The 26,762-nt window shown below is 42.5% G+C and overlaps 1 protein-coding gene across 1 annotated transcript; it reads left to right on the forward strand.

Moving 5' to 3' along the window:
- Positions 1-26,394, forward strand: cct4 (chaperonin containing TCP1, subunit 4 (delta)). The gene is made up of 14 exons (XM_041214244.1): positions 1-260; positions 2,509-2,561; positions 2,663-2,752; positions 2,997-3,105; positions 7,055-7,197; positions 9,295-9,416; positions 13,154-13,286; positions 19,349-19,488; positions 21,207-21,303; positions 21,441-21,551; positions 21,676-21,806; positions 22,526-22,760; positions 25,779-25,892; positions 26,189-26,394. Exons 1-14 carry the CDS (start codon positions 152-154, stop codon positions 26,201-26,203), a joined length of 1,602 nt encoding a protein of 533 aa, XP_041070178.1. The 5' UTR covers positions 1-151; the 3' UTR covers positions 26,204-26,394.
- The last annotated feature ends 368 nt before the right edge of the window (positions 26,395-26,762 follow it).

Genomic DNA, 26,762 nt, shown 5'->3' on the forward strand with positions numbered 1-26,762 from the left:
GCCGCTGACGTCACAGGGGCAGAGTGGGGTCCTGACGGCTTCTGGAAGCTTCTCCGCCTCAGAGACGCCGGCTCTGGAGACAATCGACAGCCACCGCGCCGCAATCCACCGCCATCCGCCCTGATCCGCCATCCTGCCGAGCCCCAGCGCCATGCTCGAGAAAAGCGCCAGTAAAGGCCCGAGCAACACGGGCAAGGGAGTTTACCAGGACCGTGACAAACCCGCTCAGATCCGCTTCAGTAACATCTCGGCCGCTAAAGGTGCGAGAGCCCGACAGGGCAAGAAGATCCGGAGGGGAGGAGGATGGAGGGGGAAGGAAGGGGCGAGGGGGATGGGGAGCGGATTGGGACGGAGATGGAGAGGGGGGAGAGGGTGCGGGGAGGAAAGGGGCCCGGGGGGAGAAGAAAGGGGCTGGGGGTCCTGGGGGGGGGGCGTGAGGGGAAGAAAGCGGCCGGGGCTGCGGAGAAGAAAGGAGGGTGGAGGGGGAGGGGTGGGGAAGAAAGGGGAGGGGTGGGGAAGAAAGGGGAGGAGGCGGGGAAGAACGGGAGAGGGAAGAGAGGGGGTGGGGGGAGGGTGCGGGGAAGAAAGGATCGGGGGAGGGTGCGGGGAAGAAAGGATCGGAGAAGGAGGGTGCGGGGAGGCGGAGGAAGGAGGAGGGTGTGGGGAGGCGGAGGAAGGAGGAGGGTGCCAGGGTGGGGTGGGGAGGCGGAGGAAGGAGGAGGGTGCCAGGGTGGGGAGGGGGGGGGGTGATGAAGGAGGGTGAGGGGGGGGCGGGGTGAAGAAGGAGGGTGAGGGGGGGGGCGGGGTGAAGAAGGAGGGTGGGGGGGGGGCGGGGTGAAGAAGGAGGGTGGGGGGGGGCGGGGTGAAGAAGGAGGGTGAGGTGGGGGCGGGGTGAAGAAGGAGGGTGCGGGGAGGGGGGGGTGAAGAGGGAGGGTGCGGGGAGGGGGGTGAAGAGGGAGGGTGCGGGGAGGGGGGTGAAGAAGGAGGGTGGGAGGGGGGTGAAGAAGGAGGGTGGGGGGAGGGGGGGTGAAGAAGGAGGGTGCGGGGAGGTTGGGGGGGAGGAGGATGCGGGGAGGGTGGGTGAAGGAGGGAGGTGGGGGGGAGGAGGAGGAGGGTGGGGAAGAAGGAGGGTGCATGGGTGGGGAAGAAGGAGGGTGCGGGGGGAGGGGGGTGGGGAAGAAGGAGGCTGCAGGGCGGAGGGGGTGGGGAAGAAGGAGGGTGTGGAGAAGGGGGGTGAGGAGGGTTGGGGAGGAGGGGCAGGGAAGGAGGAGGGTGTGGGAAGGAAGGATGGAGACGGGCTGAGGAGTGAGGGGGGAGGAAGGAGAATGGAGAGGAGGTGGGGCGAGGAAGGGGGAGAAGGGAGAGCTGAGGGTGGGGCAAGGGGTAAGGAAGGAGGGAGGGGTGAGGGTGGGGCAAGGGGGTCAGGGGGGTGGGGTGAGGGAGGGGAGGCGATGGGGGGAGGAGGAGGTGTGGGAGACGATGGGAGGCGGAAGGGGTGTGGGGGGTGAGGGGAGCGGGAGTGGAGTGAGGAGTGAGGAAGGGGAGAGAGATGGATGAGGGAGGGGGATGGTGATAGAGGAGCGAGGGGTGAGGAGGGGGATGGTGGAAGGGGGAGGGGTGGGGGACGGAGGGCAGGAAGGGAAGAAGAAGGAGGGCATGGGGGAAGGAGGAGGGTTGGGGGAAGGAGGGACGGGGGTAATTGGAAGGGGAGTTGGGGTCGGAAATGGGAGGGAGTGGAAGGGCAGGAAGGGGAGGGGGCAAGTGGAAGGGGGAGGGGTGTTGGAGAGGATGGGGTGGGCAGTGGATTGGGGGGTTGAAAGTGGAGCGGAAGGGTGGAGGAAAGTGGAGCGGAAACGGTTGGGGGGAAGGGGAGTGGAAGAAGACCCGGTGAGGGGGAGAGGGGACCCTGAACAGCGGATGGTGGGGCAGAGGGAGAGGATCCAGTGATTGAGGGGGTGGACAGCGGAGGAGAGGACTTGAGGGATGGGTTGGAGGGACAGCAGGGGCCTGGGGTGTGGGGTGAATGGGAGAGTGAGACGACGCTGGGGAGGGGAGAATCCCCTCACGTTGGGGTGAATCTGGTGGGGCCAAGGGTGAGCGACAGGTATGTGGGGGCAGAGGATGAAGATGGTTCTGTTGTCCAACCAGTGATCCAGGCGCAGGGATCATTCCCTGTTGTGATTGTTGTGTCAGCTCCACATATACAGTTTATCTTATTTTGAGAGTCACACTTTTTATCTGGAAGCAATCAGGCATTAGTTGAAACAGTTCCCTAACCGTCACGCACTGAACTATGGAGGATTGACGCATATTTTCTGTATTTCCCCTGGGAATGGCAATATTCTGTACAGTGGCATTGTCACGTCAATACATTTGGATGTTGGCTTTTTATCTGTGGTGGATTTTTAGCTTGAGTTTTGGAAGCAGATTCCACCTTAGTAAAATAAGGTTTAATAATATAAAGAGGGATAAGCTATTTAAGTTTTACAAAATGTGTTTCTTTTTCAGCTGTTGCAGATGCCATAAGGACAAGTCTTGGCCCAAAGGGCATGGATAAAATGGTACAATCATGTTGCGTTTATAATTGAAATATGTACATTGTCATCCAATATGTCCTTTTCATCTCTGTTTTGTGTAAGCTAATGTTATTTTTCCCCCATAGATTCAGGATGGTAAAGGTGATGTGACAATTACCAATGATGGAGCAACTATTTTGAAGCAAATGCAGGTTTTGCACCCAGCGGCAAAAATGGTAAATGTGGTGAAGCTACTCTGTTTTAACTGTTATAAGACCTACTAGACTTTCTTAAATTGATGTCCTGGAGCAATTACTAGAAAGTGTTTTTCTAATCCAACAGCAGTTCCAATGTTTTGATTTCTCATTTATTTGATCTTAAATATTCATTTGTCTCACCTTTTAATAAACAGTTGCCATTCCAAATTTGCAACACTTCCTTGCATATTATCTAAAAGTAGTTTCTTTTCTTTGACTTAAGCTGGTAGAGTTGTCAAAGGCTCAGGATGTGGAAGCTGGTGATGGGACCACTTCTGTTGTGGTAATTGCAGGAGCTTTGCTTGACTACTGTGCTAAACTGCTTCAGAAAGGTATGTATTACAATTAATTCATCAGTGCTGACTCTTAATATAAACTTAAATGTTGGGATGAAGCAAGTCCATCAGATTGAATGCATGGGATATATGGCACAGATGCAGGCCATTCGGCCCAACCAGTCATTGATGGTATTTATGCTCCACTCAAATCTCCTCCCATCTTTCCTCCTCTAAATCTACCATCTTAACCCTCTTCTCCCTCAGGCTTGTCTAGTTCCCCTTTAAGTAGGAACAGGAGTAGGCCTGCTTCAACATTCAACTAGATCATGATTGGTCATCTACCTCGTTGCCTCTTTCCCGCACTATCTCCATATCCCTTGATGTCATTAGTCTCCAGAAATCTATCGATTTCTGTCTTGAACATGCTCAATGATTGAGTTTCCACAGACCTCTGGAGTAGAGAATTCCAAAAATTCACCACCCACTGAGTTAAGAAATTCTTCCTCATCTCAGTCTTAAATGACCTACCCCTTATCCTGAGATTATGTCCCCTGGTTTTAGACTCACCAGCTAGGGAAAACATCTTACCTACATCCACCCAGTCATGCCCTGGAAGAATTTTGTAAGTTGCAGTGAGGTCACCCCTCCTTCGAAATTCTAGAGAATACAGGACCTGTCTCCCCAACCTCTCTTCATACGACAATCCCAACATCTCGGCTTAATCTGGTGAACCTCTGTTGCGCTTCCTCTGTGGCAGATATATCCATTTTTAGATAGGGGGACCAAAACTCTGCACAATATTCCAGGTGAGGACCCATCAAGGCTCTATATAACTGCAGCAAGACGACATCTTTACTCCTGTGCTCAAATCCCCTTGCGATGAAGGCCAACATACCATTTGCTTTGATTGCTTGCTGCACCTGCATGCTAACTTTTGGTGACTCATGAACAAGGACACACGCACTTCCCAACCTCTCACCATTTAAGAAATATTCTGCCTTTCTGTTCAAGAAAAACTGCTTCCCATGACATTGGCCATTTTCTCCATTTCTCTCGCCCACTCTAACCTATCTCCCTCAGAACTTTTGGGCTTTCTTTTCTCTGTTCCAACTTCAACTGACCTTCTGACAGGTGGAAGGTCTTCTACCTGGCTATGGTCTGATGTCAACTCCTATTTTGTTCAGATCGCTACTGAGCACTTAGACAGCACCAAACTATTACTAATCACCTTTGTTGTGGAGCTCTATTGCCATTTCGTCCTGCCTAAGCAACACTACTGTCCAAGCCTTGTTCTTTAACTTAACACTGGCTGTTTCTATCTTTTGTCCAAAATAGTAAAACCAGACTCTTTTTCCCCATTTTCTGGCTCTTTGTCTATGTGGACCTTTTCGCATGTTTATATAATCCAACAATATTCTATTTAAGCATTGCTGAAAAAAGATAGCAATGCTGTGTCCATGTGCTCATTTGACATTGCTAGCTGATTCACCAACGTTCCACTTAAGAAAGCCATAGATAGTTGTTTGGTAGTACAGAACTTGCGTATTGCTGAAAAAAGAGACGTGTCAAAGACTTCTGTCTTGCACTCATCAGGACACTTGGCAAGAATATTGATGCAAGGGGAAAGCAACAATTTATACTCTATTTGAAGAGAATGCTGATTGGTTGGCAAGTGGTGGTGCTGGTAGAGGTGTTGCTATGGGGAATGCACCAGTGATGGTGACTGACAGTTAACTGCCAAGCATTGTTTGAAATTTAAACCAGGCAGCTTGACCCTGAATGGTCAAGACATTCCCTGAGGAATGAATCAGCGAATGGCTGTCACTTATTTTGTTTAGCTGAAACAGGCACAATGTGTGTAGATGTTTTTTCTGTCTGCAAGAACAGGGTCCTGTGTATTAATATATGTAGCTTCCAGTACACGCAATGCACCACACTGTGAGCCTGACTGACGATCTTAAATTGGTTTTCAGCGTCATTCTTAACACACATTGGGCGTTATTTACTAAATAATCCTATCGTGGAATCACATCTAATGTCGGACACGGTTTTGAGTTTTGTAAGTACGGGTTGGTTGGGTACGGTCTGTACCTTGCCCATTTCGAACAGCAGCTGGAACATGCTGTTTGATACAATCCGCCAGCCTTTAGGCCATATGACCTACATATCTGGCACCACATTGAAGTTATGAACTCGATAACTCGCGCAGTTAAGTTCAGTTTTATTGACACCTTGTATGCCCAAAGAGGTAGTGTTACCATGAGATCCGCTCTAGGCCCGGCTCTCGCAAACTTATTTGTTGGGATCCATGAGAAGCATGTCTTCGATGGAATGACACCTAACCCCTTACCTCTCATGTTTCTGATATGTGGATGATAGGTTATCTATATTTAAATCTGCCGCTGCATGTAATAATTTCCTTACGTGTTCATGGGCTCCATCCTGTGCTCAAACTCACCTTTGAAATGGAGCAGTCAAATGAACTGCCCTTCCTTGATGTGCTAGTTGAGAAATCTGCCAGGGGTTCTCTACCAAGGTCTACCGCAAGCCTACCTTCATTGGTCAATATAAGCTTTGGGATTCTTGTAGTTCCACATGCTGCAAGATTGGTCTTATAGTCAACCTTGTAATTAGGGCCTGAGCGTTTGCTCACCATTCAAGCTTGACACTGAAATAGGCGCATCAAAGACATCCTGCAGGATAATGGATACCCTGATCAGATTGTTTCGTGCTGTATATCACACAAACTCATGAATGGGTCTAAAGCTGTCACTTTCTGCCCTGAAACATGCCTATCTACCTCAGATTATCCTGGAAGGGCATGGTGCCTCAGAAATTTGAGCAACAGGTGTTGCTAGCTATTTCATGCTGCTACTATGCAGTAGCAACACAAGTGATTTTCACCACTAACAGGATGCTGCCGTCGACCCAAAAAGATGATCTGCCTATCACACAAATGAGTAACGTGGTATGTGAATTTCAGTGCCAGTGTGATGCTAGGTATGTAGGCTGTTCATCCCAGAGACTGGCAGATCATATCAAACAGCATGCCCTAGCTGCTGTTTGCAACTGGCAAGGTACAGACCATAGCCAACCAGCCTATGCTTGCAAAATTCAAAACAGTGTCCAATACTAGATGTAATTGTGCAATTGGACAACATGTGCTGAATAATCCTCTGCTGAGAATTACGCCAACAATCAATTTAAGATTCAATCGGGCTCGCAGTGTGATGTGTTTGCGTGTTCTGGAAGCTACATATATTAATACATAGGGCCCTGTTCTTTGCAGACAGACAGAGCACGTACACACATTGCACCTGTTCCAGCTAAACAAAATAAGTGACAGCCATTCGCTGTCTCATTGCTCAGGGCAATGCTTTGACCAAGCTGGGAAAAGTTGCCTGGTTTAAATTTCAAACAATACTTGGCAGTTAACTGTCGATCACCAGAAATTGATGCATTCTCCATTGAAATGCCTCTGCCTATCAGAGTCCATTTGCCAACCAGACAGCACTCTTCTCATAGGGTATAAATTGTTTTTCGCCTAATGCTGGTATTCTTGCCAAGTGTCCTGATGAGTGCAAGACAAAAAGCTTTGACATGTCTCTTTTTTTCAGCAATACTCCAGTTCTGTACTGTCAAACGGCTATTAATATTCTATTTAGCAGCTTGTTGATAATCCAACTAATTATTTCTCTCTGTGATTAAAGTATTTGCTATTTCTACACCTTGCATCCTCCCACACCCCTTCTATTTTCCTTTCACTCTACCAAATGCTTGCTTGTCTTTTAGTACACAGCTTTAAGAGTACACACCTGGCATTTCTCTTTCTAAATGCTGACCTTATTTCCGGCATTTTCATTGTTGATTTTGATTATTTTCATATTATTTTTCCGAAAATTCATACTGCAGCTTCTCCATATAGGAAGATTGGATGTGCAAGTAGTTTTAATCAATTATTTTTTATTTTTTACAAAATTGATTGATCAATTATCTGTTAAAGGAATCCATCCTACAATCATATCCGAGTCTTTCCAAAAGGCCCTGGAAAAGGGCGTTGAGGTGTTGAATGGCATTGCCCAACCTGTGGAACTAAGTGACCGGGAATCTCTCCTGAATAGTGCTACCACTGCTCTCAGCTCCAAAGTAAGGGCACTTTTAATTGTGTGATTCAAACTGTTGATTTCTACAATATTAATGGGCTATGCTACATAGTATATAAAGAATATTGTACATCATTGGCAATATTTTCAATATAAATGTGTATTAATTATTTAACATATTGCAAATATTTACAAATTTATATCTGAACTTTAACTTAGAGTGTGGGTGCTGTACAAATTGTTGCACCTCAAACAAATTTCTCTCAGCTGATCAGAATGACGTGCAGATTTATTCAGTAGCATTCACTTATGAACTTAAGAACGTTTATTTTGGAAAATCTCAAATGAAATCACTCAGAAAAATTTTATCAGAGATCCATAGCCTTTACTATGTCCTATGTACTCAGTCACTTAATGTCTTGTGAAATGAACTGAAGTGACTTCTGTGATGTTGTGGACAAGGATGGGGAGCAGGGTTGTTCACTTTTGGCTGAAGTTGCTTGCAAGCCCTTAAATCTGTCTCTTGCAATCAGGTACTGGAGTCCACTATGGTTGAAGATGAAGGATCTTCATGTTAGTTGCTTGTTTTCATCTGCTCAACTGGATTTAGTAGGACTAGATCATTGGCTGTGCCTTTGGTTTTTAGCATACTGTGTGGGAACGCTGCTTATACCTTGATGGTGATGGAGGAGTGAGGATTGTTCAAGCCCATGAGCTTACCGATTGTGGTGGCATGCTATTCTGCTGCTGGTGATGGCCCAAGCTTATGTGTGCCCACTTTTTTCTTATATTCGTTCATACAAGGGCATTGCTGTCTAGGCCAACATTTATTGCCCACCCCTAATTGCAATTGTTCAGAGGGCATTTAAGAGTCAACCACATTACAACCAGGTAAGGACAGCAGATTTCCTTCCCTAAAAGAACATTAGAGAACCAGATGGGTTTTTTTGGCAATGGTTTCATCAGACTTTTTTTATATTGGATTTCAAATTTTACCATATGCCATGATGGGATTCGAACCCAGATCATTACCCTGGGTCTCTGAATGACTAGTCCAGTGACAATTCCACTACGCCACTGCCTCCCCTAAAACTTTTCATCCATCATTAGCCTATTATACTTCATGCCAAATGTCATATGATGAAGGATTTCCTCACTCGAAATTCTGTCTTCACAGGGAGAATGTTGTGGACAGACGTAACTGAGTAATGTAGATTGGTGAAGTAGGTTACATCCTTATGTTGGCTCCCTCATCCAGGCACAGGCAAAGTTTAGCAGATGCATCCTTAGTGGTGGTTCTCCTGGGCCACTGTGGAACCTAAATTACTCCATTTAGAGTACCTTCTATGCCCCTGCTTCCCTCCGGGATTAGTCTTTAGTGTGGAAGATTCCTGACTTGTCAGTTGGATGGAAGAGATTGGGTAGTAGTGATCAACAAGAGATTTCCTTGGGATTGTTTAATATCCCAAACTATTGATTCATGAGACTTAGTGAGTTTGCAGTTCATGTTGAGGACTCCTAGAGTAGTCCCTGCCTAATTGTATATCAATGTCCCCATCTCTGATGGGTATGTCCTACTGCTGGAACAGAATACACCCAAGGTTGGTAATGGTGAGTTTGGAACATTGACTGATAGCCATACTAAAGAATCTTATATATGTCAAGCTGTTGTTTGACCAGTCTGGAGGACATTCCTAAAAAAAATTTGGGCATCAATGGCTAAATGATAGAGAAGAACATTTGGAAAGGTTTGATTGGACCGAGAATGCCTAAATGTTGTTTTACTACAATGATTTTTTGCTGAGAGGCATGCCTGAATTTAAGGTATTTTTCAATCTGATAGTGAAGGGTTCAGGTATGTGATAGAGGAGAGACAGGCTAGAGAGCCAGATAATAATTGAGAAACAAGTTGGACAGAGAGAAGGGAAGAAGAAAATTAACATGTAATATGCTTATTTTCAAAATGTAAGCTATAACAATGAGCAATCCCAGATGTGTGAAAGTACTGAAGGAAAATATTGATGTTAATAAAATGCTACCACTAGCTTTCTGCACTGACTAACTGATTAGTTTCTACTGAATACGCTCACTGTTCTGACAAGACACTGAGTTGAAAGTAAACTGTGCTTTTATTTTATAGGTTGTTTCTCAGTATGCCAGCCTTCTTGCTCCAATGAGTGTTGATGCAGTAATGAATGTAATTGATCCTGCAACTGCCACTAGTGTGGATCTCCGAGATATCAAAATTGTCAGGAAACTAGGGTAAGAACAAATATCCATGTATGTTAATAATTTATATCTTGAATCTTATAACTTAAAAATGATCTCTGAGAACTTTAAACAAACAAAATACTGCAAGTGCTGGAAATATTCAGCTGGTCAGACAGAATCTGTGGGTAGAGAAAGTTCATATTTCAGATCAATAACCTTTTGTGATGACTGATCTGGGGCATGCGTTTTTTGAACGTGATAGGAGAATCTGTTTTAATCATTATTTCATTTAGCAGTTTCATTGTGATTTTAATTGACCTCCATCTAGTTTGTTTGAAAATGAGTATCATTACGGATAGGGGAGAGAGGCAACAATGAACTCCTTTATTTTTCTCGTCTGTCCATAATAGGACAGAAATAGGTTGTGGCATGTTTCCCCAAACACACTGTTTTGTGAGGTCAATTTTTTAAAGTAACTTACAGCAAGTTCTCTAGGGTTAAATCAGAAGTATAGTTTATTTGCGCATTCAAACCTGGGGAATGGTTGCAACTTCATACATACAGGAGGAGGAGTTTTTATATCTATGAATAACTTAAATAAAAAGCACTACAGATTTGGATTTCAGTTCATGGTGATCGCCAGAGTCTGGTGAAGGTTCCATCACGGAGAAGCTATAGCAGGATTTTGCAGAACCCTTGAAGCTGATGGTGACGCAGCAGATGCGGTTAACATATAAAAACTTGGTTTGTTCGGTAGTCAATGGCAGGAATCTTGCAGAGAAGCAGACTTGATGCAGACTGTTGGTCAGCCTGGAGTCCTGTTTTGATGTTTGTAGGCTGGCGTTGTGAATCTGGAAATGTAATATTAAAACTTTTCAAAGGCCAGAAGCTTAGGTCATGTGATACCCATTAATGAGTCAGTTGCAGGCTAATGAACAGTTTCTATGCCTCTGGTCAAAACTCATTGTTCACCTTAGGAGATAGACAGTGGCTTTAAGTATGGCTGCAGGTATAAGGAATTTCAATAGCTTCTCCTTTGTTATAAGACCAGGCTGGGGAGACACATCATCTGCTGGTCGCTTGTTTGGGGGAGACGCATCCTCTGCTGGTCCCTGGTTTGAAGAGACGCTTTGTCTGCTGGTCTCTGGTTTTGATGATTGTAGTGTTTCCCCTCAATGAAAGGCATGAGATTCCACAAGGATGGGGGTTCAGCTATTTTCCTGTAACTGATGTTTGAAATTTACTGTAACCAACCTGTGAATCATGTGACCTGTAGCAACCATCTTTTGGTTCAGCAAAGTCCATTTTTTGAACAAGCGAAACAGTATGGTTTGATTTAACAGTTTGTGATCTCGTGTCTTGGGGACATGATAGTACTTTCAGTGCTAGAGCTTTTTTTTATTAATTCGTGGGATGTGAGCATCGATGGCAAGGCCAGCATTTATTGCCCATCCCTAATCGCCTTTGAGAAGGTGGTGATGAGCTGCTGCAGTCCATTCAGTGTAGGTGTAGGGAGTTTGAGGACTTTGACTCAGCAACTGTGAAGGAATGGTGATATAGTTCCAAGTCAGGATGGTGAGTGGTTTGGAGGGGAACTTCAAGCTGCTGATGTTCCCATGCATCTGCTGCTCTTAACCTTCTAGATGGTAGTGGTCGTGGGTTTGGAAGGTGATGTCTAAGAGTTTTGGCAAATTCCTGCAGTGCATCTTGTAAATGGTACACACTGCTGCCACTGTGCATCAGTGTGCCACTGTGGTGGAGGGAGTGAATATTTGTGGATGAGGGGGGGCCAATCAAGTGGGCTGATTTATCCCGGATGCTATCAAGCTTCTTGGATGTTGTTGGAGCTGCACTCATCAAGGGAAGTGGAGAGTACATTCCATCACACTCCAGATTTGTGCCTTGTTGATGGTGGACAGGCTTCAGGGAGTCAGGAGGTGAGTTACTCACCACAGGATTCTTAGCCTCTGATCTGCTGCTGTAGCCACAGTATTTATATGGCTAGAACAAAAACAAAAATAGCTGGAAAAACTCAGCAGGTCTGACAGCATCTGCAGAGAGGAACACAGTTAACGTTTCGAGTCCGAATGACTCTTCTTCAGAACTAAGGAAAAATAGAGAAGAGGTGAAATATAAGCTGGTTTAGGGGGTGGGGAGGTGGGACAGGTAGAGCTGGACAGAAGGCCAGTGATAGGCAGAGATTGCCAAAAGATGTCATAGACAAAAGAACAAAGAGGTATTGACGGTGGTGATATTATCTAAGGAATGTGCTAATAGGGACATTAAGGGTAGAAAGCAGGATGAGCAAGGTACAGATAGCCCTAGTGGGGGTGGGGTGGGGAATCGAAATAAGCTAAAAGGTAGAGATAAAACAATGAATGGAAATAAATTTTAAAATAATGGAAATAGGTGGGAAAAGAAAAATATATATAAATTATTGGAAAAGGGGGGTCGGAAAGGGGATGGGAATGGAGGAGAGAGTTCATGATATTCAGTCTTAATATTGAAGTTCAACAACTTTAGATCATGAACTCTCTCCTCCATCCCCACCCCCTTTTCAACCCCCCCCCTTTCCAATAATTTATAATTTTTGTTTTCCCCACCTATTTCCATTATTTTTAAATTTATTTCCATCCATTGTTTTATCTCTACCTTTTAGCTAATTTCGATTCCCCCACCCCACCCCTACCCTACCCCCACTAAGGCTATCTGTACCTTGCTCGTCCTGCTTTCTCCCCTTAATGTCCCTTTTAGCACATTCCTTAGATAATATCACCACCGTCAACACCTCTTTGTTCTTTTGTCTATAACATCTTTTGGCAATCTCCACTTATCACTGGCCCTCTATCCAGCTCTACCTGTCCCACCCCACCCTCCAAACCAGCTTATATTTCACCTTTTATTTCCTTAGTTCTGATGAAGAGTCATTCGGACTCAAACCGTTAACTATGTTCCTCTCCGCTGATGCTGTCAGACCTGCTGAGTTTTTCCAGCTATTTTTGTTTTTATTCTAGATTTCAGCATCCACAGTATTTTGCTTTTATCTTAGTATTTATATGTCTAGTCCAGTTCAATTTCTGGTCAATGGTAACCCCCAGGATGTTAGTGGGGGATTCAGTGATGGTTAGATTCTCCCTTGTTGGAGATGCGCATTGGCTGGCACATGTGTGGCATGTATGTTACTTGTCACTTGTCAGCCCAAGCCTGGATATTGTCCAGGTCTACCATGCTGCTTTTTTTCCATATAACAGAACTGAACATGGGCAGGAGTGTACAGGCCAGGTGCCAAGCGTAATCTCTGTCTGCTGAATTAGCTGGTACACGTTTCAATTATCTTTGTGGACTGAGTGATTGAAAGGTTTATGCTGCATTCCATCCACTGACCTTGAAGTCTAGGCAGGAGTACTAGAGACTAACCAGCTAAAACTGTATGTTTTTTTTTTGTCAAGCTAGTTTGTTAATCAACAACAGTTCCCTGGAGTACAGCAGTCCACTCTGGCTCAGTTGGTGAATTACTGTGTCTGCCACAGCAGGTTTACTTGCTTTTAAGCTTTTGTCATTTAATATGTCTTGTGAATCACCTTGACCCCAAAGATAGTCGTCTTACTTTGACTTACAATCAGCAACCAGGTAGTTGTATGTTAAAACTCTGGTGAGCACGGGTACCCCTCACTCAGAGGCAACAGTTAACAGGAAATCAGTTTTCATAAGTGGCATTTGTGTATTTTAAAAATATTTGCAAGCCTCTTTATAATCTTTACAATAAGTAATCTAAATCTGCCTTGCAGCGGAACTATTGATGACTGTGAATTGGTGAATGGACTGGTTCTGACTCAGAGAGTAGTTAATACAGGTGTAAGCCGAGTGGAAAAGGCTAAAGTTGGGCTCATCCAGTTCTGTTTGTCTGCTCCAAAAACTGATGTAAGTATGTTTTTTTTGTAGTTTGGTTACAGAATTAAACCATGATCAGCCTTCAGTTTCTTAAATTATAATTGCTTTAATATTCAGAGATGTCAATTTTAAGTTTGAAAAGCAGAATTCAGTTGTGAAAATGCTATACTGTGTGAGACACCCGGGTACAGTTGAGGTGTGAATTGAACAATTATTGCATTAATAGTACAGAACTTGAGTATTGCTGAAAAAAGAGACATGCTATCGAAGCTTTTTGCCTTGCACTCATCAAAACAGCTTGCAAGATAAACCAACAGTAAAGGGAACAACAACTTATACTGCATGAGAAGAGTGTGCTGACTTGTTGGCAAGTGGACTCTGGTAGAGGCATTGCCATGGAGAATGCAGCAGAGAACAGTTAACTGCCAAGCTTTTGTTTAATTTCAAACCAGGCAGGTTGACTCTGGTCAAGGCATTGCCATGGGGAATGTACCAGAGATGTACAAGGACGTTCTTACATGCAGCTGTGGATTCGAATATAGCAAATGTATCATCTACGTACAGGAAATATGCAAGGGATAGGAGGTTGGGTGTCATTCCATCGAAGATGCGTTTTTCATGGAAACCAACAAAGATGTTTGTGAGAGCCATGGGATCCCCTCTCGGTTAGGGGGGGGGGTTTAAAGAGATTGGCTGAAAAATTAGAGGGAAGATGAGGAAAAATGTATTCAGTCAGTGGGTTGTGGGAGCCTGGAACTCACTGCCTGAAAGGGTGGTTGAGGCAGAAACCCTCAACTTACTGGATATGCACCTCAATGCCTTAACCTTTAGGGCTACGAACCAAATGCTGGAAAGTGGGATGAGGCTGCATGGCCCATTTTTTTGGCTGGCGCAGACACAATGGGCCAAGTGGCCTCTTTCTGTTCCATATACTTGATGATCTTGCGAACTGTTCTGATAAGTGCAGGGTGAAAAGCTTTGATAGCATGTCTCATATTTCAACAATTCCCAAATGATTGTATTGTAGTAAATGCCCCCATTTTGCCAGAAAAAACATGGTAATAATTTTGTCAGCCTCTCCATTGTTCTCAATGTCCAAAACTGCTGAACCTTTCCCACATATGCTTGGCTTATACTATCCAAGAACTCCTGATAGATACATATCAAATGGCACTTTATGGGGAAGGCTGACAATCCAAAAACCTCTGCTGAATTAAAACAGCAGCCCCGTGCTTGTATGCGGTATGGCTTGTTAAGGTGCATGAAACATCAGTTCCTGCATCTGCTCCAGCTGACTGCTCATTTTCCATTGGAGTGGCTCTTTGTGCAGTTTACACTTCCTTCTTGTTAAATATAACTCCTTTATTATTTAGATAATTTCCTAATAAAGATAAATCTCACATAGTACAGATGCTGAAAGCACTAAAATTATATCTAAGTGGGATATTCTGACCCTAATAAGAGCTAGAGTGAGTCTTTACAAAGCCATGAATGTGAGCTAGTCTTGGCCTTTACATACTGATCATCTGTAGCCTTAAATACTAATTCCGTAATCCCCTCGAACTACAACTTTGTGAAAAACATGCATATTTTTCTGGTTGCCCTTCTCTCCAGTCCTCACTGCCCTTATAAAGAGTCTTTAACATAGTAAAATATCCAAAGGTGTTGCACAGGAGCGTTCGGAAACACAATTTCACACCAAACCACTAAAATGTTATGTAAATACATGTTAATGATTACTCTGCATAATATGTACTTGTACATCCCTTAAGTTTACCACTTATTTTATGAGGCTCAAGAAGTATGCCAGATGACATGCATTTGATGTCAGTGCATACCCAGCAATCTTATGCCTCATAACCTTTGAATCTGTACCATGGATCTTATATCACACTCGCAATTTATGTTCCAAGTTTTATTATATTTAAAGCATTAAATTTCTCTTACATAACACCCCTGGTATAGTGAGTTGGTTGGAATAAGGTACTTGCCAAAGTTTCAGACAATTTAATGGTTGGTATTCTCAGTTGAAGTTTTGTCCAGTAACCACCTGTTAAGTATTAAATTTGGTATGTGGCAGGTGCATTTCATTGAAATATTTTTCTTTGTACTGCTCTGGAGTGTCAGCCGATATTTTGCGCTGAAATCTTTGGAGTAGGATTTGAACCCACGGCCATTCAAATGAACAGGCACATTAAGAGCAGGAGTAGGCCATTCAACCCCTCGATCCTGCTCTGCCTTTCAACCCCTCGAGCCTGCTCTGCCATTCAGTAAGATCATGGCTGATCTGATTGCAGTCTCAATGCTGCTATCCTGCCTACCTGCTGATACCCTTGTTAAGAAAGCATTCAATGACCCTGCCTCTGCCATTCTTTTGAGAAGAGTGTTCCACAGATTCACAAACCTCAGAAAAATTCTCCTCATCTTCATCTTAGATAGGAGACCCCTTATTTTTAAACTGTGTCCTCTAGTTCTAGTCCCGCACACAAGGGGAAACATCCTTTCAGCATCCACTTTATCAAGTCCTGTCTGGACCTTATATGTTTCAATAAAATCATCTCTTGTTCTTCTAAATTCCAATGGCCCAACCTGTCCAACCTTTCCTCATAAGATAACCCTTTCATCCTAAGAATCAATCAAATGAACCTTCTCTGAACTGCTAATGTAATTATGTTCTTCCTTAAATAAGGAGACCAAGACTGTACATAGTACTCCAGGTGTGGTTTCATCAATGCTCTGTACAACTGTTGCAAAACATGCCTACTTTTATATTCCGTTCCCGTTGGAATAAATGATAACATTCCACTTGTCTTCCTAATCACTCGCTGTACCTGCATACTAACTTTTTGTGATTCATGTACCACGACACCCAGACCCCTCTATACTGTAGAGTTCTGCAATCTCGTTGTTTAGATAATATGCTGCTTATCTATTCTTCCTGCCAAACTGGACAAGTTCACATTTTCCCGTGTTATTCTCCATCTGCCCAATTTTTGTCCACTCACTCAACCTATCTATATCGCTTTGAGAGCCCTTATATCCTGTTGACAACTTACTTTCCTACCTATCTTTGTGTCATCAGCAAATTTAGGATCTGTACATTTGGTCTCTTCATTCAAATCATTGATACAGATAAATAATTAAGGCCCCAGCACTTAACTCTGTGGCATTCCACTCGTTACATTTTCCTAGCCCAAAAATAACCCATTTATACCTGCTTTGTTTCCTGTTAGCTAACCAGTCCTCTGTCCATGCTAATATATTACCCTCACACCATGAGCTCTTCCTTTGTGTAGTAACCTTTTATGTGGCATCTTGTCAAATGCCCTCTTGAAATCTAAGTACACCAGATCCACAGGTTCCCCTTTATCCACATTGTTTGTTAGTTCCTCAAAGAAATCAAATTAGTAAAGCGCGATTTCCCTTTCACAAAACCATGTTGACTCTGCCTGGTTGCATTGAGATTTTCTAAGTGCCCAGGTATAGTCTGCTTAATAATAGATTCCAGCATTTTCCCTCTGACAGATTTTAAGCTAACTGGCGTGTAGTTTCCTGCTTTTTGCCTCCCTCTTTTGAATAGAGGAGTGACATTCTATTTTCCAATCTGATGAGACCTTTCCAGAATCTAGGTAATTTTGGAAAATTGAAATCAATGCATATACTATTTCAGCAGCCACTTCTTTTAAGACCCTAGGACGAAGTCCATCAGGACCTGGGAACCTGTCCGCTTTTAGTTCTAATAATTTTCTCGCAACCTTTCCCTGGTCGTTGTTATTGTTTTCTTTCTCCCTCCTTTCACCTCTTGATTGATAGTTATTTCTGGGATGTTATTTGTACCCTCTACAGTGAAGACAGATGTAAAATACTTGTTCAATTCATCCTACATTTCCTTTATCTTTTATTAATTCCCCCGACACACGAGGACCAATGCTCACTTAGTCTTTCCCTTTTTAAATACCTATTGAAACTCATATCTGTTCTTGTTTCATTTCTAGCTAGCTTGCTTTCATATTCTAATTTCTACCACCTCATTCTTTTGATCATTCTTTGCTGTTTCTATTTTCTGTGCAATCTCCTGACCTGTCACTAATTTTGGTGGAATTGTATGCTTTTTCTTTCTTTAACTTACTCAGTTAGCCACAGCTGGTGTGTCCTCTCCCTTGAGTTTTTCTTTCTCACTGGTATGTATCTTTGCTGAGTATTATGAGATATCTCCTTAAATGTCTGCCATTGCATCTCTACTGACCTATCCCGTAGCCTAATTTCCCAGTTCACTTTTGCCAGCTCTGCCTTCATACCCTCATAATTGCCCTTATTTAAATTTAAAACATTAGCCTTAGACCCACTCTTCTCTCCCTCAAACCGAATGCGAAATTCAATCATGTTATGATCACTGCTACTGAGGGGCTCCTTTGCTACGAAGTCATTCATTAAATCTTGTTTCGTTGCACGTTGCCAGATCTAGAAAGGCCTGCTCTGCTTGGCTCCAAGCAACCATCCTGAAAACACTGTGGACTCCTTTTCGACGCTATCCTTGCTAATCTGATTCGTCCAATATATATGTAGATTAAAATCACCTATAGTTCTTGCCGTACCTTTGTCACAAGCCCCCCATTAATTCTTCCTGTATACGTCATCCTATCGTGTGGTGATTTAGGGAGCTGATAAACTACCCCCACAAGTGACTTCTTACCGTTACTATTTTTTAACTCTACCTAAACTGATACTACATCTTGATTTTTCGAACTCAGGCTACCCTCTCTAATGTACTAATGCCATCCTTAATTAGTAGAGGTACCCCTCCACTTTTTCCTAACTCCCGTCTCTCTGAAGTGTGATGTGGGATTGAATATTCACGTTGCAGCCATGTAATGACTATCGGATCATACGTATTTATTTCTATTTGCACTCCAATTCATCTGTTTTGCAAATATTATGGGCTTTTAGATACAGGGCCTTTACTTCTGTTGTTTTACTATTTTTGCAGCCTCTAACTTTATGTACTGGCTCACTATTAAGTTTATACTCTGTCCCTTCCTGCTATGCTCTGATTATATATTCCCTTATTGCAACCTTGCTCTCTTGCCTTGTTTTCTCTCTTTAATTTATCGCTTTTCCCAAACTTTATCCCTCAACTCCACTATTTAGTTCAGAGCCCCCTCTACTGCCCTAGTTATACAGCTCGCCAGAACACTGGTCCCAGTACAGTTCAGGTGAAGACCATCCCAGTAGTACAGCTCCCACTCTCCCTAATATTGGTGCCAGTGCTCCATGAATTAAAACCCATTCCTCCCACATCAGCCTTTGGGCCACACATTTAGCACTAATCTTATTTACCCTACGCCAGTTTGCTCGTGGCTCAGGTAATAATCTAGATATTATTACTTATGAGGTTCTGTTTTTTAATTTAGCCCCTACTTGTCTATGTTGTTGATACCAATGTGGACCACAACCACTGGATCCTCCCCCTCCCTCAGCAAATTCCTCTTCAGCCCTGAGCAGATTTCCTGAACCTTGGCACTGGCCAGGCAACATAGCCTTCTGGACTCATACTCTTGGCAGCTGAGAACTCTGTTTGTCCCTCTGACTACTGCTACATTCTTATTAATTCCCCTTTTTGAATGGCTTCCTATTCCATGGTGCCGTGGTCAGTTACTCATCCACCCTGCAGCCCCTGCTTTTGTCTATACAAAATCAGAAGACCCTATCTGAAGGGGTGTGATGGCCATCTGGAATAAAGTGTCCAGGTAACTTTTCCCTCTGATGCAATGTGGTGTCCTCAGCTCGGCCTCCAGCGCAATAATTTTGAGCTGAAGCTCCTTAAGCCGCAAGTGCTTACTGCAGAGTTGTTTACCCTGGATCACATGGATTCTAGGAGCTCCCACATTCTGTAGTTGAAACACATCATCTGTTCTGCCAAATCTATTATGTTAATTTATTATTTTTCTTCGTAATTTATAATTAATAAACTCTGCTGTTCCCAATAAGCTTTACTACTGCTAGCAAACCTTACTACTACCACCTTCAGACCCAAGAAAAAGTTACTGTGTATGAGAGCAGGAACTTCTTGTAATTTTTACTTTATTCTGTAGATGGAAAGTCAAGTCGTTGTTTCTGACTACGCTCAGATGGACCGTGTATTGCGTGAGGAGAGAGCCTACATTTTGAACTTGGTGAAACAGATCAAAAAAGCTGGATGCAATGTTCTATTGATACAAAAATCAATTCTCAGGTAATTGTTTGAGTCAGGCATGAACCTTTGCTGTACAAATGATTGTTGATGTGATGTGGTGTGCTAGTCTAGCAAGGTATAATGCTATGGAGCAGTATAGTATATGTACTCGTGCTGCACCTTATCTATCTGGATAACTGATTTTTGGTCGTAGGACATTTATGGTATGTTACACATTTACACAGCTGGCCATGCTAATTTTTCATTAAAATTCCAATAGTAGATCATTCTGATCACGTAGACACCATTTATGGGAACTTGGAGATTGCGTAAATTGAGTAAAATACAATTTGGCATACTTGAAATTGGTCTTTGGTGAGTGACATTTCAAATTGAACATTAATTAGAGCCTAGAAGGGGCAGTTAATTAACAAAATGACTTCTCACTCTGTCTTATAAGATTTGTACTGTAGAGCAGTATGGAAGATCCATGTCTAAATGCCAGCAGAGTAATTTTATTCAGTTTCAACCTACCTCTGAATTGATGCAAGTCCGATGTGCAAACTATTCATAGAGTGAGTATTTCACAAAGATCATGAAGGTTGCTGATGTAGAAAGTGCCTGGAAGTGGCCTGTATTTACCTGGGAGTGGTTAATACTGATGCTGGGTGTCAGAAACATCTGTGTTCTTTCTTAAGCAAGATATTTGAGTGCAAAAAAAGGAACAAGATGTCACCTTTTTTTTTGTTTTGTTTCATTTTTATTCCTCTAACCATGTATTCACGTAGCTTTGAAATGTTTTGCTCCTTCAGTTTTGGCCATCCCAGTCAGCATTATACGACGTAGGAGCAGAAGTAGGCCATTTGGCCCATCGAGCCTGCTCCCCCATTCAATGAGATCATGGCCAATCTGTTAATCCTCAACTCCACTTTCCTGCCTTTTCCCCATATCTCTTGATTCCCTTATTGATTAAAAATCTGCCTATCTCAGCCTTGAGTATACTTAACGACCCAACCTCTACAGCCCTCTGTGGTAAAGAATTCCTCAGATTCACTACTGTCTGAGGGAAGAAATTCCTTCTCATCTCTGTCTTAAACGGGTGACCCCTTACTTTGAGATTATGCCCTCTGATCCTAGATTCTCCCACAAGGGGAAGTAACCTCTCAGCATCTATCCTGTAAAGCCCTCTAAGAATCTTATGTTTCAATAAGGTTGCCTCTCATTCTTCTAAACTCCAATGAGTACAGGCCCAACCTATTCAACCTCTCCTCATAAGAAAATCCCTCCATACCCCGGATCAACCTAGTGAACCTTCTCTAGACTGCCTCCAATGCCAGTATATCTTTCCTTAGATAAGGGGACCAAAACTTCACAGTATTCTAGATGTAGTCTAACCCGCGCCTTGTATAGTTTTAGCAAGGCTTCCCTATTTTTATACTCCATTCCCTTTGAAATAAAGGCCAACGTTCCATTTGCCTTCCCTATCACCTGCTGAATTTGTGATTCATGTATGAGGACCCCTAAATCCCTCTGTGCAGCAGCCTTCTGCAGTCTTTCTCCATTTAAATAACATTCAACTCCTCTATTCTTCCTGCCAAAGTGCATAATCTTACATTTTCCCACATTATATTCCATCTGCCAAGTTTTTGCCCACTCACTTAACCTGTCTCTATCCCTCTGTAGATTTCATGTCATCCTCACCGCTTGTCTTCCCACCTATTTTTGTGTCATACACAAATTTGGCGAGAGTACATTAACGTCATTAATGTTTGTTACAGGGATGCACTTAGTGACCTGGCCCTGCACTTCCTCAATAAGATGAAGATTATGGTGATCAAAGATATTGAGAGAGAAGATATTGAGTTCATCTGTAAGGTACAAGAGGCTTTTGAAATAGTTGTGTGACGAAATTTAGATTTATTTACAAAATTGACATGCTATCAGTTTTAATTTCTAGCCTCTAATAAGATGATCGTTATTTAAAATTCATTAAATATTTATTTTGTTTGTAGACTCTTGGCATAAAACCAGTTGCCCATGTTGAACAGTTCATGCCAGATATGTTGGGCACTGCAGAGCTGGCAGAAGAAATCCGTTTGAATGGTTCTGGCAAACTGATCAAGGTAATAATGAACAATACATTTGGTAGTGAGCAGCAGATTTCTTTCAAGTGCTTCCACTTTATATAAGCTGCACTGAAGATTCAATATTGGATATAATTGTTACCTAATTACACTTTTATTGTAGATTACTGGCTGTGCAAATCCGGGAAAAACTGTATCCATTGTAGTACGTGGCTCTAATAAGTTGGTAATGGAAGAGGCTGAGCGTTCCATTCATGATGCTCTCTGTGTCATTCGCTGCTTGGTAAAGAAAAGGTAATTTTTCCATATTACACTTATTCTAGTAAACATTAATTGGGATTTTTTTTTACTTTTGGTCAATTTTTACATTCAACTCATTTCAACAGAGGGAGTATTTCCAGTGTATAGCCAATAGTAGGGCAGGTGTTCGTGTTTAAACATGAGGCTGAAGTTTAAAAGCATGCCTTCTGAAAAGTGAACCATTTTATCAATAGTGAGAATTATTTCGTTATTTTTTGCACTTGTGTTTTATTTTAATTCTGCACATACATCTGGACATTTTTGGATTGATGCAAGTGCTGCTATTTAAAATTGTATTTTAGAAATTTATGGTTTCTCCCAGTGCCATAGAAAATTGATGCTCTGGCTACTTGATTTCTCTTGACTGACAACAAAATTTGGTGATCAAGGAGACAGAATGCTTTTGTTTTGATTTTTCTGCAATTTTCAAGTTCGTGGGAGATCACACTATGAAATCTTGAGAATTCTTAGTTGACCCTACACTTTTTTTTAAAAAAAACTTGGTGTGAATTGAGAAAAAGCTGTCTGGCCCGTTGAACACTTCATGTAAAATTTACACGACCATTGATTCTACCCAGCATAATTAAAGGAGGATAAGTTTGGGAACATACTCCGAATGAAGCATACTATTTGTCCTGATGAGCACAATGACGGAATCAAGACTTTATAAAACAAATTATTGCATAATCCATTGAATGAATATCTTTTAACAGGGCTTTGATTGCTGGAGGTGGCTCTCCTGAGATTGAGCTGGCACTACGTTTAACTGAATACTCCCGTACTCTTAGTGGTATGGAGGCATACTGTGTACGTGCATATGCTGATGCACTAGAAGTTATCCCATCTACTTTGGCTGAAAATGCAGGTCTTAATCCTATTTCCACTGTCACAGAGCTGAGGAATAGACATGCACAAGGAGAGAAGACGGCAGGAATTAATGTCAGAAAGGTGAGATTTACATTCCTAGTTCATCTGCAAGTGTTTGTTGCTTGTATATATTGAAGAAAAATGTTTGCCAGCAGAATCTGTGCGTTGTTGTTTTACAGATTCACAGAAGGCCATTTGGCCTATCGTGTCTGCATAGACTTTCCGTATGAGCATTATGACTCTGCCATTCACCTGCCTTTTCCCTGCAAACCTGCACATTGTTTCTATTTAAGTAATCATCTAATACCCTCTTGAATGCCTGGATTGAACCTGCCTCCACCACATTCTCTGGCAGTGCATTCCAGACCCGAACCACTCGTTGTGTGAAAAAGTTTTTTCCCCAAATTGCGTTTGCTTCTTTTGCAAATCACTTTAAATCTGTGTCCTCTTGTTCTCGATCCTTTTACGAGCGGAAACAGTTTCTCCTTAGCTACTCTGTCCAGACCTCATGATTTTGATCACCTATTAAATCTCCTTTCCAAGGAAGAGCAGTCCTAGCTTCTCCAACCTGTCTTCCTAACTAAAATTTCTCATCCCTTGAACCATTTTTGAAACCTCTTCTGTGCACTCTCCAATGCTTCACATCCTAAAGTGCGGTGCCCAGAACACTATCCAACTGAGGTCTAACTAGTGTCCTGTACAAGTTCAGCATAACCTCCTTGCTCTTGTACTCTATGCCCCTATTAATAAAGCCTAGGATACTGCATGTTTTATTAACTGCTCTCTCTCCACCTGTTCTGCCACTTTTAATGACCTATGCACATATACACCCATGCACCCAGGTCCCTCTGCACCTGCACACCCTTTAGACTTGTACCCCTTATTTTATATTGTCTCATCATGAAACTCCTACCAAATGAATCACCTCACTTCTCTGCATTGAACTTCATCAACCACCTGTCTGCCCACTCCACCAATTTGTCTATGTCCTTTTGAAGTTCTACACTGTCGTCCTCATAGTTTGCAATGCTTCCAAGTTTTGTATCATCTGTAAACTTTGAAATTGTTCCTTGCACATTAAGATCTAGATCATTAATATATATCAGAAAAGGCAGGGGTCCCAGTATTGACCCCTGGGGAACTCCAAACATTTCTCCAGCCTGAAAAATATCCATTAACCTTTACTTGCCTGTTTTCTATTACTTGGCCAATTTTGTATCCATGTTGCTACTGTCCCTTTTATTCTATGAGCTATAACTTTTCTCAAGTCTGTTGTGTGGCACTGTATCGAATGTCTTTTGGAAATCTACGTACACAACATCAACAGCATTCCCTTCATCAACCCTCTCTGCAACCTTTTCAAAAAACTCCAGAATGTTAGTTAAACATGATTTTCCCTTAAGAACTCCATGCTGGCTCTTCCTAATCAACCCACATTTTTCCACGTGACTATTAATTCTATCCCAAGTAATTGTTCCTAGAAGCTTCCCCACCACTGAAGTTAAACTGACAGGTCTGTATTTGCTAAACTTACCCTCACAACCTTTTTGAACAAGGGCGTAATGTTTGCAATTCTCCAGTCCTCTGGCACCTCCTGAGTCTAGGGAAGACTGAAAGATTATGGCCAGTGCCCCTGAAATTTCCACACTCACTTCCTTCAGTATCTTTGGATGCATCTCATCTGGTCCTGGTGCGTTGTCATCTTTAAGTACCGATTAGTTTATCCAATACCACCTCCTTATCAGTTTTGAACCCTTCTAGTGACAGAGTTTCCTCCTCTGTCACCATGGCCTGGGTAGCATCTGCTTCCTTGGTAAAGACAGATGCAAAGTATTCATTGAACACCTCAATCATGGCCCCTTCATCCATGTGTAAATCCCCTTTTTGGTCCCTAATTGGCCCTACTTCTCCTTTTACCACATTTTTACTATTTATGTGCTTATAGAATTCCCCTTTATGTTGGCTGCCAGTCTTTTCTCATAATCACTCTTCACTTCTCTTATTTGCTTCTTCACCTCTCCTCTGAACTTCTGTGTTCAGCTTGGCTCTCAGTTGTATTTTCTACCTGATACCTGTCAAGCATACTTTTTCATCTTTATCTTAATTTCTATCTCCTTTATCATCCAGGGAGCTCTGGATTTGTTTAACCTACCTTTCCCTTTTGAGGGAATATACCTTGACTGTGCCCAAACCATTTCTTCTTTGAAGGTGGCCCATTGTTCAGCTTTAGTTTTTCCTGTCAACCTTTGGTTCCAGTCTACCTGGCCCAGCTCTGTTTTTGCCCCATTGAAGTCTGCTCTCCCCCAGTTAATTATGCTTAAGCTGGATTGCCTATTGCCCTTTTCTACCATCATCCTAAATCTTATGATATAATGATCACTGTCTCCTAAATGTTCCTCCACTGACACTTGATCTACTTAGTCCATCTCATTATCAAGATCCAGGTCTAGCAGTGCCTCCTTTCTTGTTGAACTGGACACATATTGCTGTAGAAAATTCTTCTGAACACAATATTGGACCTCTTACCCCTCTCTGCCCTTTCCACTACTACTATCCCAGTCTTTATTTGGGTACTTGAAGTCCCCCACTACAACTACTCTATAATGTTTGTGCCTCTCTGTAATATCCCTGCAGATTTGTTCCTCTACATCCTTCCCACTAGTTGGTGACCTATAGATTACACCGAACGATGCATCGCACCCTGTTTATTCCTTAGCTGTAGCCAAATTGATTCTGTCCTTGAACCCTCTGGGACATCCTCTTTCTCCAGCACTGCGATGCTCTCCTTAACCAATATAGCCACACCTTGTTTTCTGCCCAATCTTTCCTAAACACCTTGTACACAGAATTTTTAACACCTACTCCTGCCCTTCCTTGAGCCAGGTCTGTTATCACCACATCATAATTCTGCATGGGAATCTGCACCTGTAACCAATCTTATTTACTATACTCCGTGCATTCACATACATGCAGTTCATTACATGTAATCATTACTTTCTCCCTTACTCCGACTCTGCCTATTAACTTAGTATTCTTTATTCTAGTGCTATCTGTCTCCCAGTATTTTGTGCACCTTGGTATTTTATTTTTATTTTTCAGGGTGGTATTTCTAACATTCTGGAGGAGCTGGTTGTGCAGCCTTTGCTGGTCTCCCTCAGTGCCCTGACACTAGCTACAGAAACAGTTCGTAGTATCTTGAAGATCGATGACGTGGTAATTTCTAAATTATGTTTGGGGATGGGGTGGGAGTGAGAATGGACCTTTGTGCTCTGTTATAGTGTTCCTGAAATCATAATTTTCTTAACGATAAAATAAGCAGCAAAAAAATCTAATATCAGCAATGTAGAAGTAAAAGATTTTTTTTGTTATTTTTATTAATTACATGCACTAGTTATTAATGCTGTTCAAGGTTTGACATTTGTATTGTTATCAGACCAAAATATTTTTCATGTAAATTTATCCCTGCCTTGCCAAGGTATATTTAGTAATTTGGGTTACTTTTTTTCCAGGTTAATGCACGATAAGTTCAGTCATATGTTCAACAGAAGTGAGTGAGATGTCTTGATTCCACAAGCACTCATCTGCTATGCCAACTCGTGAATGAGCACAGCCTTTCTGATGTTCCATAAATGTATCACTGCAGAGTCATCACATTTGTGTTTCCTAACTGTAGTAATACTTTAACTTAATAAAATGTTGAAAGTTTGAATTTCAACTTTGTTTGATTCATATTTTCCTTTGTGCATTTATGTTCTTGTATACCAGTAACTATATTTTTAATACTCCATTTAACCATTGGATTACATTGGATATATGGCACAGAAACAGGTCATTCAGCCCAACCAGTCCATGTCAGTATTTATGCTCCACTCGAGTCTCCTCATTTATTCTCATCTAAATCTACCATTGGAACCCTCTATTCCTTTCTCCCTCAAATGCTTGTCTAGCTTCAACTTAAATGCATCTAAACTATTTGCTTCAACCACTCCCTCTGGCAGTTACCACTTTTTGGATAAAGTTTTTTTTATTCCCCTTTGGATTTCTTGGCTGACTATCTTATATTGATGGCCTCTATCTATGCTA

The sequence above is a fragment of the Carcharodon carcharias genome, chromosome 2 (assembly GCF_017639515.1).
Source record: "Carcharodon carcharias isolate sCarCar2 chromosome 2, sCarCar2.pri, whole genome shotgun sequence".
NCBI classification, from domain to species: Eukaryota; Metazoa; Chordata; class Chondrichthyes; order Lamniformes; family Lamnidae; genus Carcharodon; species Carcharodon carcharias.

Bases quoted from the DNA above. Each gene is read 5' to 3' on its own strand.
- cct4 (XM_041214244.1), top strand. From the start codon at position 152: ATGCTCGAGAAAAGCGCCAGTAAAGGCCCGAGCAACACGGGCAAGGGA. The intron at 3,106-7,054 runs GTATGTATTACA...TATCTGTTAAAG, and splicing joins TGCTAAACTGCTTCAGAAAG to GAATCCATCCTACAATCATA. The intron at 21,807-22,525 runs GTAATTTTTCCA...ATCTTTTAACAG, and splicing joins CGCTGCTTGGTAAAGAAAAG to GGCTTTGATTGCTGGAGGTG.